This window comes from Phytophthora infestans, genomic scaffold, assembly GCF_000142945.1.
Source record: "Phytophthora infestans T30-4 supercont1.48 genomic scaffold, whole genome shotgun sequence".
NCBI classification, from domain to species: Eukaryota; Oomycota; class Peronosporomycetes; order Peronosporales; family Peronosporaceae; genus Phytophthora; species Phytophthora infestans.
In genome coordinates this window covers 290,098-303,893 of record NW_003303711.1, presented here as the reverse complement: position 1 = coordinate 303,893, position 13,796 = coordinate 290,098, and the positions used below count along the sequence as shown (strand labels likewise).

The following is a 13,796-nucleotide window of genomic DNA, read 5'->3' as shown; positions in this document are numbered from 1 at the left end:
ATCGCTGCGAGCGCAGCCCATCCTACTGCTATCCTACGATATATGTTACCGGGGTTTTTCCGTGTGCTGCTACACACTCGACAACTTGCGCCGTCAAGAGCAAGCAGCAGCACTCGGTTTTCTCCCCTGCTGGACTTTCAGTCCCTGCAACTTACTGTTGTTACGACTACTTCCTTCATCGCAATGGTCACCACTCGGCGTAGCCGAGGAGCGACCATCACTCAATGAGAAATCTCGGTTGACGAGAGAAACTCGTTGACACACGCGGCAGCTATCATGCGGTGCGAATGTGTGGCCACTGGTTGTCGGATACGCCCGCCTTCACGCCGGCCACCCCGATACTATCTAGTCTCGCAAATCTTGTACGAGGTTGATTGCTGTTTTTTCAACATTGAATACTGATTAGGGGCTCCTACCGTAATTTTCCTATTTGCCAATTTTTAAGTTACGAGTTTGACTGCCGTTTTCTACGAGGTTGAGTGCACAAAGGTGTATAGTTGGTTAAGTACACCATCGCAGCCTTCTCTATTAATCCCTGAACACTGGAAATCGACGCGGTCTGAACCGTCGCCGGCATGTTTGCGTTGAGGGGACGGTGCCAAAGTTGTCAATATCACTCATCGTGATTGTGCCGTAGTCGGTGAGTTGAGTGGTAGAATGAAAAGCCGGTCTTTTGCATCTAAATAAGCTCGGAGCAGCGGGAACATCGTGACACTTGCGCAAACGCCCGAGCTTCCGCGTCCACGGACCAGAACGCCGACCACACGGCAGCGCTGTCAAACAACGCGCAGTCCACGTCCAGCTCGATCATCGCCAGCAGTGCTTTCCTCACCTTCCCGGCTCTCCACACGCCGCCTCCCCGCTGTTACCGTTGCTGCAGTATCCGCCACCCGCATGCCGCCCTTCCACTGTCGCGGACGTCGCCACCCTTGCTCACCACCTCATTCACTCTGCCACCTCACGCTTCTTCCACTCTAGCTCGCCACCGTCGCCACCATTGCCGTCACTCCACTCGCTCGCCGTCCCAACCTTCTCTCCCTCTTTCCCTCTTTTTTTAAACTTAAAATAAAAAGGCAAATTTAAAAATAAATGCATAAATTTTAACAAGTACATGCAGTATTTTTGTTTAAACCACATTTTATGTTACGTCGGAGATTTTATGGTATGGTAGAGTATGGGCATATCTAATTTTCTGTTCGACAAAGGCTTATGTCGTGTTTTTTTTTCTGATACAAAACCCAAGTGTAAACGGCAAAATTTGTTGCGTCTGAGGTTTCTTTTGGGCTAAGATCCGGAACTTCCTGCCGTCACTACGCACCATGCTGCGACTTGCAGCGTTTCCTTCTGAGTCGGTACACGGTCAGCGCTCTTCTTATTAACCGAATCATAGTGTGGTTGGAACTTTACATTCTAATTCAGCCGCCATGTTGACGGACAGCCCATTAGTACCTCTTCGATTTTTTGTTGTTGGACACACTGGCAGTGTCTCTGGACTGCAGTGACTGGATACAATTCGAGAAGTTCTTGACGGTCAGTCTGCCGGACTGTCTGGTCGTCAGAATGATGGATTCCATTTTCCATCATGGAAACTGGGCCTGCTTAATTCAACACCACCGAATCGTCCGCATGAAGTTTTGCCAAGTTGCTTGGCATCAGTAGCGGGATATTAGTACTACGTAGTAGTAACCAGCTGCATGCTTGCACCTCTGGCTGCTAGGAGCATCAACTTAATGTGAAGTGTGGAGGAAGAGCCAGGACTGCGTCCAGCTCAAACCTGAGGCTCAGGTGCCTCCAGGACGCGATGCTCGCGTCCAGAAGCCGGACTTCGACGGACCATTGGCTGGCGAGCCGCCAGCCCCATCCTACTGCTAATCCTACCAATATATGTTACCGGGGTTTTTCCGTGTGCTGCTACACACTCGACAACTTGCGCCGTCAAGAGCAAGCACCAGCACTCGGTTTTCTCCCCTGCTGGACTTTCAGTCCCTGCAACTTACTGTTGTTACGACTACTTCCTTCATCACAATGGTCACCACTCGGCGTAGCCGAGGAGCGACCATCACTCAGGTTATGAGCCCAAGAAGGAGAGCTGGAAGCCCAGTCCGGAGTACGTAGAGCTCGCGCGCGTCCGACGAGTTGCAGTTGCCTGCAAGAGCAGACGAGACAACGTCAGACGAGGCACATGCGACGTCACAAGCGTCATCAACCTGAGTTGAGCAACAACTCGAGCTCTTATTGGCCCATTTCGGTACCGTTATGACTACACTGACAAATCAGCAGCAAGGTGCAGAACATTCCAGTTGGAAGCATTCTACCCGACGCCCACAAAGGCAGCTCATTCAAGAATTCTCAGCGGCTCGAGCACAACCGCAGCGAGTGCCGACGCCGTACGGGCCCCGCCGAGGAAACCCAAGCACAGAGGAACTTACCGCCGGCGCCAGCACGCGTCAGAGCGAGCCGCCAAGAAACCCAAGAACGTCCGAGGCTGCAGCGCAGCCAGTCTAGACCGAGGCCGGGACCGACTCCGCTACGGACGAACCCATGGTTGGAGACCACAGATGCACGTGGTGCATGAACCAGAGCGGACACGTGCAGTTGAACGCAAGACTTACCGATACCAACTACCAGACGTGGCGCGTCGAGATTTGCTCCATTCTCGACGTCGCACACCTCTTGGACCCCATCATGGAGCGCGAAACGATGGCAGACCAACGTAACGAAGGACAGCGCGGCTGTTTCAAGCAACGACTGCGTGTTGCTCAACGTGATTTTACGATGGGACTTAGTCAAGAGCTACAGATGCGATTTACAAGTGTTATTCAACGTGCTGATCCTATCCTACTGTGGCGAACACTGAAAGATCATTTGGGATAACCATCCTGGAGTAAACAGCGTGTTTCTCAAGCGAGATATGCTGAATCGTCGCCTGCAACGTGACGAACGACTTGACGATTACATTCGTGACATCGACGATTACCAACAAAGACTTCGCCGCGCGAACAAGCAGCTGCCTGAGCAGGAAGCCGTCTCTATCCTATTGTCAAATACAGTGGGTGTATACCCAGCGGTGGTAAACGAGCATGAAGTACGTATCGACGTGATGAGTCCATTACGTGGGAGCAAGCGATCGAGCGCCTTCGACTCGCTGACCACTCACGGCAAGAGACTGAACTACAGCAAGGACGTGGTGGAGGTGGACGTGCCGTCCAGCGAGATGTTGCATTTGTTGGTGGCCGTGGCGACGGACACAACGACGAAAGAGGACGTCGAAACTCGAGCAGCAGCCAAGCACGAGGCAACAACAACCGCAACAATCGTCGCAGCCGCAGCTCATCGCCGTGTGGGCGGAACAAGCGGCAGAAGAGCAAGAACTCATCCAGTGCGAGGGATGACATCGCCAAGCGAAAGGCGAAGACGAAGTGCAACACGTGCGGAGAGCAAGGACATTGGAGTGGCGATCCTGAGTGCCGCCAGCGTGGCAACAATAACAACTACAGCAACTCGAGCAGCCCGCCGCGCAGGATGATCGATGTGGTTACTGTGAAGACAGACAAGTCGGCTGCACCGACTCAAGCTGAAGGACAAGAGCATGTACTCGCGGTGCGTGACAACTTCAACTACAAGGACAAGGACAAGGACAAGGACATGGTGGAGTGGGTGTTGGATAGCGGCGCGCAGACCAACGTCTCGAGCGATCTTACCTTGTTTACGGAGCTACACGAAGACTCAGCTGCAGAGCTAGTCTTCGGCAACGGCACAACCGAGCGCGCAACTGTAGGCACAGTGCTTATGCAAGTGCTGAACGAGCACACGGGCAAGATCGAGGAGCGCCTCCTTGATGACGTGAGCTACGCCAAGTCGGCTGCCTACAACCTGATCTCGCAGACCTACATGCAATTCACAGGAAACTTCAAGGAGCGCGTCTCGCATGATCAGAAGACTACGTGGCTGGTCAAGGACACACTGAAGCTGCGCTTCAAGTACATCCGCGGGATGTACCGCATGTGGACGCCACGTCAGAGCAAGAACGTGATGAGCGTCAAGGCCAGTGAAGCTGAGAACCCCATGACGTTGCTGCACAACCGCATGGGCCACGTAAACATGGAGACTATCAAGACTATGGCAGGAAACTATAACTTTGGCATCAACATGCAGTCGAAGAATTTTGCTCTCTATGAATGCATTCCATGCTTAGAGTCAAAGACGAAGCGCATGAGCTACAAGCGCAAGCCGTCTCGCTCTGCAAAGCCCTTGCACAAGCTTTTTATCGACCTATGCAGTGTTGAAGTGAATACAATATCGAAATCAAACCAGTTTCTATTGATTATCGACGAAGCTACGAGATACAAGTGGGGATATCTATTAGCCTACATAGACGAAGCCACGGAGCTGATTCAGAAGCAGATTCGCTGGATCCAGAACCAGTTCCCGAAGGCGACCATCAAGATGCTGTTCTCCGATGGTGGTGGCGAGTTCGTCAACATGCAGCTCGAGACCTTCTGCAAGGACCTCGGCATCGACACGCGTTCATCCAATCCCTACAGCCCGCAGGAGAACGCTATCGTGGAGCGCACGAACCAGACCACCATGCGGCAGGTCAGATCTATGTTACAAGCTACGCAAATGCCTGTTTCATTATGGGGAGAAGCCTTCCTACATGCAATTGAGACGCTCAACAAGACGCCGACGCCGGTGTTGAAGGACCAGCAGTCCCCGTACGAGGCCCTGTACGGAGAGCGGCCAGACCTCAGCGTGCTGCGCACGTGGGGGTGCTTGGTGCACGCGCACATCCCTGATGATTCTCGGCAGAGAAAGGAGAAGCTCACTCCAAGGACGCAGATGTGCCTTCTACTTGGCTACAGCGAGAAGACCAAGGGCTACAAGCTGCTGAACCTGCGCACAGGATCAGTGACGACGTGCAGAGATGGAAACATGAAGGCACATGAGAAGTACACGGTGAGCACTGTGTATATTGAGCAACTTCTTGCAAACACCTACGCTTACGGAGACTACGACTTACCTGCGGAGATCCCGATCGTGCCGATCCGGACGACAATGTCTACGTACCTGCAGCTTCCTGCAGAGCTTGCAGAAAAGCGAGCAGCGGAAATGGCGAAGCTGGCTACTGCTGGTGAGAGCCAGGACCAAGGTGTTGAAGTTGAAGCCGAGTCTGCGACTCGAAGTGATGACCCACAGCTACCAAGCGAGGACGCTAAGAAGCCAGCAGCTTCAGTGGGAGGTTCCAAGCGGAAGAACACAAAGGGCAAGAATAAGGCGAAAGCATGTGCAAATCGAGTGGGAGCCTCGAAGACCAAAGACAGTCGACGTGACGCTCACGAAGACGAGAACTGGGAGCCATGCACGACGCAGAAGTCGTCACCAGACGACAGTGCAGCTACCTCGCGACCGAAGCGGAAGCGACAGCCATCCGCCCGACTTAAGGACTACGTAGTGACGAATGTGACGAAGCAGAACGTCGAGGATGTGCAGATCTCCATTAGTCACAAGCATGCGGCAAGGTCAAAGAAGTGGAAGGAGTGGAAAGCAGCGATGCAAGTTGAGATGGACTCACAGCAGCAGCACGAAACTTGGGTGCTCGTGCGACGCACGGAGGCCAAGGGCAAGCGTGTCATTTCGTGCAAGTGGGTGTACGCGCTCAAGAGAGACTCTACGGGCCGGATTAAGCGATATAAAGCTCGACTAGTGATCAGAGGCTTTCTACAACGCATGGGCATCGACTACAGTGAAACATACGCACCTGTTATCAGATTTGAGACGATCAGATGCGTGATCGTATACGCACTGCAACGCGGATGGGCCATCTTGCAGCTCGACGTCAAGACCGCGTTCTTGTACGGTGATCTCGACGAGGAGGTCTACATGGAGCAGCCTCCAGGCTTCGGAGAAGACTCTACGCGCTACGTATTCAAGCTACAGAAGCGTTGTATGGGCTAAAGCAAGCGCCTCGCGTTTGGAACAAGACATTGCACAAGTTCCTGACGAAGATCGGACTCGAGCGCCTCGACTCTGACTACGGACTCTACGCCAGGAAAGTGGGAGGAGAAGTCACCATGTTGCTCACGGTGTACGTCGACGACCTACTGCTCCTCGGCCCTAGTGACCTTTGCGCTAAGGTTGCTAAGCAACTCAGTGAGGAGTATGAACTCACATCTCTCGGACCAGTCAAGTATCTACTAGGCGTGGAGATACTAATCGACAGCGAGCGTCGACATGCGGTATTTTGCCAGCGGCAACATATTACGGAGGTGCTAAAGCGATTTCACATGGAGGGTTGCAACGCGGTTGCATCACCGGAAGCGCTGCGCGCTGAGGTGGTCACAGATGCGAAAGATGACTCCCCGCCCCCGTACCGAGAGCTCGTTGGTGCACTACAATATCTGGTCTCAGCCTCAAGGCCGGACATTGCGCACGCTGTGCGTAATCTCAGCAAGTACTTGTCCTGCTTCGACCACACACACTACGCTATGGGAAAGAGGGTGCTACGCTACCTGAGTGGTACTCAAGACCACGGCTTAGTGATGGACATTGTTATTGGGAACGACGTCAAGCTGACGTGTTACACCGATGCTGACTACGCTAATGACCCTGATGACCGAAAGAGTGTTAGCGGGTTCGTGACGTTCGTCAATGGTAACGTGGTTTCGTACGGATCAAGAAAGCAAGAGATTAACGCACAGAGCACAACGGAAGCAGAGTATATTGCCATGAATGAAGGCATTAGAGATCTACAGTGGCTACGTGGACTCTGTGAAGACCTATGCTGGGAGTTCGCGACTCCGGAGATTATCGGCGATAACAAGTCGTGCATCTATCTGACTGCCAAGCATAGACAAGCACAGCAAGAACAAGCACATTATGAACAAGTTCCACTTGGTGCGCCACCTCGTGGAGGACGAGCAGCTACGGATTCGCCATGTTGGCACCGACGACATGATCGCCGACGCGATGACGAAGCCATTGCCGAAGGACAAGTTCGAACATTGCCGTGATGGGATGAAGGTGCTGCGCATCGACCGTCAGCAAGGCTCAGCTCGTTCAGTGGGAGCCAAACATCATCGCCATGCGTGAATGCAAGCTACTACTACCAGTTTATGCATGCGAAGGACAAGAAGGAGGAAGAGCGCTACCAAGGATGAAGCGTCGTGCTGCAGCGCAGCTAGAAGATGCCAAGGACATCGTGGTGAGCTCTACAAGGTGATCATGTTGAAGCTGCGCTTCGACTAGATCAAGTGGGAGTGTGAAGTGTGGAGGAAGAGCCAGGACTGCGTCCAGCTCAAACCTGAGGCTCAGGTGCCTCCAGGACGCGATGCTCGCGTCCAGAAGCCGGACTTCGACGGACCATTGGCTGGCGAGCCGCCAGCCCCATCCTACTGCTAATCCTACCAATATATGTTACCGGGGTTTTTCCGTGTGCTGCTACACACTCGACAACTTGCGCTGTCAAGAGCAAGCAGCAGCACTCGGTTTTCTCCCCTGCTGGACTTTCAGTCCCTGCAACTTACTGTTGTTACGACTACTTCCTTCATCACAATGGTCACCACTCGGCGTAGCCGAGGAGCGACCATCACTCAGTTAAGGCTCTAATGTACTACATTTAATAGTTCGTAGAAGTAATCGTGCTCTCCCCTAGGGTCAGTTTGCTAACTCGGCCGATGCGGTCACGTGGTCGTACAAGACGCTGGCCACCACTATGGCCACCACAGCAAATCCGTCCAAGTGATAAAGAACCGCGTGATGCACAGGCTCGCCACGAATAACAATCCGACATAACGGAGTGGAATGGCACGGCGTGGACGGCGTTTGCGCAAGTGTCACGATGTTCCCGCTGCTCCGAGCTTATTTAGATGCAAAAGACCGGCTTTTCATTCTACCACTCAACTCACCGACTACGGCACAATCATGAGTGATATTGACAGCTTTGGCACCGTCCCCTCAACGCAAACATGCCGGCGACGGTGCAGACCGCGACGATTTCCAGCGTTCAGGGATTAATAGAGAAGGCTGCGATGGTGTACTTAACCGACTATAGATAGTATCGGGGTGGCCGCCGTGAAGGCGGGCGTATCCGACAACCAGTGGCCACATTCGCACCGCATGATAGCTGCTGCGTGTGTCAACGAGTTTCTCTCGTCAACCGAGATTTCTCATACATTCGAAGTATGTATGAGAAAAACGTGTGTTGCTCATTCATCGACTACTCCTGTTGTTAGTACCATAGTACTTCGTCCCAGCGCGTAATGGTAGTGCCATAGCGATGTAAAAATTCAGGCACGTCTGTGCTTCTTGCGCACACCCTTGCCCTGTGATTCCTGCTCAGCAGCTTCACGTTCAAAACGTGACAGAAGCTGTAAGGCTTCGTCTGCCGTCGGCCGAGCACTCGGGTCTGGGTTCATCAACCGATCTAGGAAAGCGCTCTTTCGGGCTCCGCAGTCCATTCCCGTTCAATCTTACTTGTCTTCACCAGGTATCCCACGGCCCATAAGTCAACCGCAGTCGTGTGGGATCCACCTTCCATAAAAATATCTGAAGCGTGTTCGTCGTGCGTCAAGTGATCGCCGCTGGGATATTTCTGCGGACTTTGAGCTGCATCAGCGAAGTCGATCAAAAACCATTCAACGCGGTCGATATGCTTGATCACGTTAGACCAACGGATGTCTCTGTGCATCCACCCGTTGCGATGGAGGACTACAAGGGCCTCGAGGACGTTCCCGAGCGCGACGAACAGTTCACTCAAGCTGCATGGCTTCATCTCAATGCCGCGGGGCTTAAGTGTCAACCTCAATTGGTCTGAATCCACCGTGACGACTGCATCGGCACAAGGAACCCCATAAGCTTTCAAAGAATCGTAGATCTGCTTCACGCGACGATACTCTTCTTGTGTATGAAAGATCTTATCGACGAAAATCGGACTCAACCGCACCTTGACGCCATTGGCGCGATGGATGTCCATGAACTCGGCCCCTGCCGAGGCCGGACAGTTTTGCACAATTGCCGGGAAAAGCAGACACAAATTCAGAAGTGCCAGTACAAGTCGAAAACGTTCCGGCGCATGCTGCAAGTTAAACCCTCCAATAAGGTGGGTTTTAACGTTGCCCGTGACGTCTTGATAGATAGCAAATAATTCTAGCTCGAAGCCCGACGCAGCATAGCCAAACACATACGGCACTCCACCGTAGGACCACACCAGCGTTTTAGAGAGCTCCTCACGAGGCACAGTGATAGAAGTACGAGGTTCTTTCTCCTCACCACGAAAAACACAGATATGATCCAAAGCAAACAAAAAGTCGGGTCGCTTCAAACCTGACGAGGATTTCCTGCTCGAATCCCGGTTGATGTAAGCACGCCTAAACACAAACCCGAGCACCACACGGATAATTGAGTCCCAGAAATAATGAAATGCACTCTCTGTGGCATCCCCATCCACCTGCGGGTACAGGAACGCAGCGCTAAACACCGAATCTTTTAAAAATTCGCACGGCGAAATGTCGTTTAGCTCGAACAATTTATCTCGAAGGAGTTGGCCTAGTATCGATGGACTCGACCAAGCTTGAAACACAGACTGCGGTAACCCAATCTTTACAGGGAGAGGTTGTCCGATAAATTCATTTAGATCTCCGCGTGTCGGCAGTAGCGTAAGTTTTGCAACTTCACTATGTTGAAATCTCGACAGCCATAAGTCCGTCCCATCAGAAATAGGCGCACTACTTGTCCCAGGAGGCAACGCCACCAGCACGTGAACAGGTGTGTTCATCGACTCGACATCCTCTAGCGTGGGTACGAACTTGACGTCCTTCTCCGACAAGCCAACCAAGCTGAGCGGCGCTCCTGCAACGCCCAATAGCTTCAAATCACTCGTGTCACTGACACCGTCCTTCACGTCGTTCTCCGTTAGCCACACCCCAGCGCCTTTCTTCTTCTTCGCCAGGAAGAGCTGCAGGTTCTTGGCGTCGCATGTGATCGTCGATGCGTTCTCCTCCTTGACCGCCTTCTTTAACGCGGAAACCGACGCACTCTCGTCTATGTCCACCTCGAATGCGCTTCCCGCCACACCAACAATCGCGCAGAAGGGCTTCACCATATCTCTGAGTAGCATACGCTTTTCTAACCAAAAATAAACACTTTTTGGTGAGCGGTAGACATAATTTGACACGACCAAACACTTATGCCTCGAACTGACCGAAATTCGCGTTTTGCTCTTACAAAATGAGGTCAAAATAACATGAGATTTGTATTTTGAGTGGCTCACTAAAAAGGACCAAAACGGCAAATTTGGTCGGAAATACACAATAGCGCTCCGCGTAGTAGCGCTTCTGCGCTGCACTCTTGGTATTGCTCAGGTGAGTATACCTCCATCTTTGTTTATTATTAATTTTATGTTTTTCAGGGTAGAAAAGTTAAAAAGCTGGTAGTCCTAGGCAAGCTTTGGCACATACAACACAGCGATAGAAGTTCATTCACGATAGTGCCTCGTGAAGATCGAAACGACGAACTACGTATACATGTAAGAGTACATAGGCATCGACTGGACTAACTGTCGCGCATAATCCATCCGCCTCGCCATGAGAAACTCTGGTTCCACCACATCTGCCATCAACTCGTATCGTTCCATCATCTCCTCTGCACGAGCATCACCCGGCTGGGGCAAGAAGTCATCAACCTTGATTGTCTTGAAAGATCCAGGCATGAATGACGGAGGAGGTGGGGCAGACTCCGTTCGTCTCAGTACAGCTGCCTCGATAAATCTGAACGCGTTCTTCGGATACTTCAACGTAAGTTGGGTCAGAACGTGCTTGTCGCTGAACCAAGAGAAATGCCAGTGGTCGTTTAAATCCGTCAACAAACTCAGCGGATAGCAATTGAGAGGCGCCTTCATGCTGCAGCTCACAAGTTGACCAATTGCTTGAGGAACATGGCCCGGTTCGACTTTCTTCTTGAGCTCGATCACCAAGCTGACCCCAGCCAGCTTAATCAGTGGGTTCTTCGCTGTTCGATTGATGAGCAATACATCAGCTGTGCCTTTCATAGCAAACGGAAGTCTTGGGTCCACGATGTTAAGAACTGATTTATCGCCCGCAATGTCATCCAACAAGAAGTCTCCTCGATCTATCAGCGTCTTCAAATGCTGCTGCAAGTACGCCATGTACCCAGCCCTTTGACTTTCCTCGCTCTCCACGATTTTTGGAATCCACGAATAACCGGCGATGGAAGTATCGACAGGCTCCTTGACATCAGGGATATTTTCAGTCAAGCGCATCTTCTTGACAATTCGCTCTTCCATCGCAGTATTCAGATCGGAAAACGAATACGCAGACGCCTTCTCATCTCGTTCCCTGAGAACCTTATTCATTGACATCTCCACTTGCTCTACAGTCAGTGGCGTTGTCGCTGCAGACATCTCTTTTGAGATAGTACCGTCTTGCTCCGGAACCACCACCAGCACGTGAATTTCATCGGTGGATGGCGATAGCATCCCCGCCAGCACTTTCTTGAGGCCGGACTCTCCCTGCAGCTCCTTTTCTTCTTGCGTTAGAGATTTGACGAGAGCAGTCTTCTCGCCCTTTTTCAGCTTCTTCACATCTTCAGTGAGGCTCGACAGCCATGCGTTGCCCCCCGCCTTCGCCAGGAAGAGCTGCAGCTCATCGGCAGGAAACTGATACAATTTCTCCACCTTGACCGCCTTCTTTAGCGCGGAAACCGACGCAGTCTGATCTATGTCCACCTCGAATGCGCTTCCCGCAACACCAACAATCGCGCAGAAGAGCTTCACCATATCTCCTTGAGCCGATGGATTCTGGAATGAGATAGAAGAGAGAATTTCCGCTCGTATTTAAGCGAAAAAAGGCATGTCACATAGACATGTTTAAAAAATAAAGACAATATTATTGTCAATGCACGTAAGTCTTTCTTACAGCATTGCTGTGACTTCAATATAGCATATCACATCGGAGCCATAGAGAACTTTATTTTTTGGAATAGCTCAGGCTTTGGAATAAGAATTTTCTTCGTCCAGAAATATATTCCAGTGCAATAGTGAAGGGCTGGAATAAATTATTGAAATATCGATCGGTAATCTATCCGTCATTTATTCAGATTTTATCTAGATAATCGCTATTCCAAGTCTTGCGTTATTTCAGTAACTAAAGTTATCTTTTGGCGAGCGTGTAATGCTTAGGCTTTCTTTCAGTTTTCAAGTTTTTTTTTGTCCATGTGTAATTTTACACTTCTGGATGCAGCTTTTCGTTTTTACTGTATTAATAATTATCATTGGGATAAAAACCGCTAACGCTGGATAGATTTCCGGTTCAACTCCTTTGTATTTCTGGCGTACTTAGTCGGAAAAAGACGCGTGTCACATAAACTTCCAACCAATCATGAGACGCCACGCGTCGCGCTGCCTCGAGTCCATGGTGCGCACTGCGTACTGCGCAGTAGCCACGTGCTACTAGCAAGCAAGTTCAGTGAGCGTGTTCGTGGAGAGGTGAGATGACGCATGGCGCGTCACCGGGCTCTCCGACCTTCTATCACTACGTAGAGAAGGTGCCATTGGCACAGACTTGTAGCGCAGTAGGCGTAGAGCAATAGGAATTAGAATGTAATACACGTGAGTGCCGGGCAAAGTACCACGGCAGGAGCACGGAGCTCTGGTGCTTGCTGCCTCTCACTCGTTGTGCGCGCAGTACAGCAAAAGCAGTTGTGAGAGTGAGAGCTGCCAAGCACCTGAACCTCCATGCTCCGCAAAGTTAGATTAGCACATACTCAACCTAAGCTAGTCTTAAGAAAGCTAAGTAGTTCACCATCACCTGCAACGCAGTTGCAGTTGCTCGCCGCCACCAATGTCGTCCTTCATACAGTCCTTGGTATCTTCCGCACGCAGCTCGCACGTGAGCGCGTTGCAGACCGGTACGCCGGGATGCAGTACAACTACATAGACACGCGTAGGATTGTAGGTCGAATCGGTAGTACTGGTATTGCCAGTGTCTTGGGCTGTGGTAATGACGTCTGGCATTGGACACTGGCAGGCTGTAGCAAGTAGCATCTCACAGTAGCAGGATAGCATCTCACACTCCCACATGATCTCGGCGTTGCAGTGCCGAATCGACGCGATCACATCACTTCATCCGTACACACACCACTGAGAATAGTCGTACGATGAAGCCACCACCACCGTAATCCGCTAGCTGCATAGTCTCCCACTCGAATCGCATATGTCCGTAGTCCAGCGCAGTTGATTGCATGCTAGTGTTGTGGTACAGCCACACGAAACTGGTTCGACCAGTCAGCACACATGCATACTACATGTCATCGTCGTCAGTAATGTCTTAATCCGTCGTACCGCATCGCAGGTGACGCAGTCAGGGTATCATGCATCACAGTTGACGCAGATGTAGCCTTCTCATTTATAGCGGCGGCCATGTCACTGTCTGCAACAATAGGCAGTACCTTCAGCATCTTTCGGAATCGGGAGAACTTGACCACCACAAGTGGTTTGGTTATGATGTCTGCCACCATGTCCTCTGTTGCGTAATTATCCGTTTTTTGTCCCCCCCCCCGCACCATGTGGTATTTGTTGTCACTGTGTTCTTGCTTGCTGTGCTTGCGGGTTTAGTTGTTACAGAGATGGCTCCCTGGTTATCTCCGAGTAGTACAGGTAGTGCGGGTTTCCACGCGAGTTATCGGCAGAGCCCTGCAAGCCACAGCAAGTCCTTTGTAGCTTCAGCCATTGCAACGTACTCAGCTTCACATGTGCTCTGAGCATTAATTCCTTGTTTCCTCGA

At 51.4% G+C, this 13,796-nt stretch overlaps 3 protein-coding genes across 3 annotated transcripts; all 3 read right to left on the bottom strand.

Annotated features, from left to right (window-relative positions):
* Window positions 1-557: 557 nt before the first annotated feature.
* Window positions 558-1,043, bottom strand: PITG_16586 (uncharacterized protein; the record flags this gene model as incomplete). Its single annotated transcript, XM_002897098.1, has 1 exon — window positions 558-1,043. One exon carries the CDS (start codon window positions 809-811, stop codon window positions 680-682), a length of 132 nt encoding a protein of 43 aa, XP_002897144.1.
* A 6,865-nt stretch (window positions 1,044-7,908) lies between these two features.
* Window positions 7,909-10,099, bottom strand: PITG_16585 (Crinkler (CRN) family protein; the record flags this gene model as incomplete). The annotated part of the gene is made up of 1 exon (XM_002897097.1): window positions 7,909-10,099. The coding sequence occupies one exon, from the start codon at window positions 10,097-10,099 to the stop codon at window positions 8,423-8,425; it is 1,677 nt and encodes a 558-aa protein (XP_002897143.1).
* A 346-nt stretch (window positions 10,100-10,445) lies between these two features.
* On the bottom strand, window positions 10,446-11,791 carry PITG_16584 (Crinkler (CRN) family protein; the record flags this gene model as incomplete). Its single annotated transcript, XM_002897096.1, has 1 exon — window positions 10,446-11,791. The coding sequence occupies one exon, from the start codon at window positions 11,789-11,791 to the stop codon at window positions 10,511-10,513; it is 1,281 nt and encodes a 426-aa protein (XP_002897142.1).
* Between the last annotated feature and the right edge of the window lie 2,005 nt (window positions 11,792-13,796).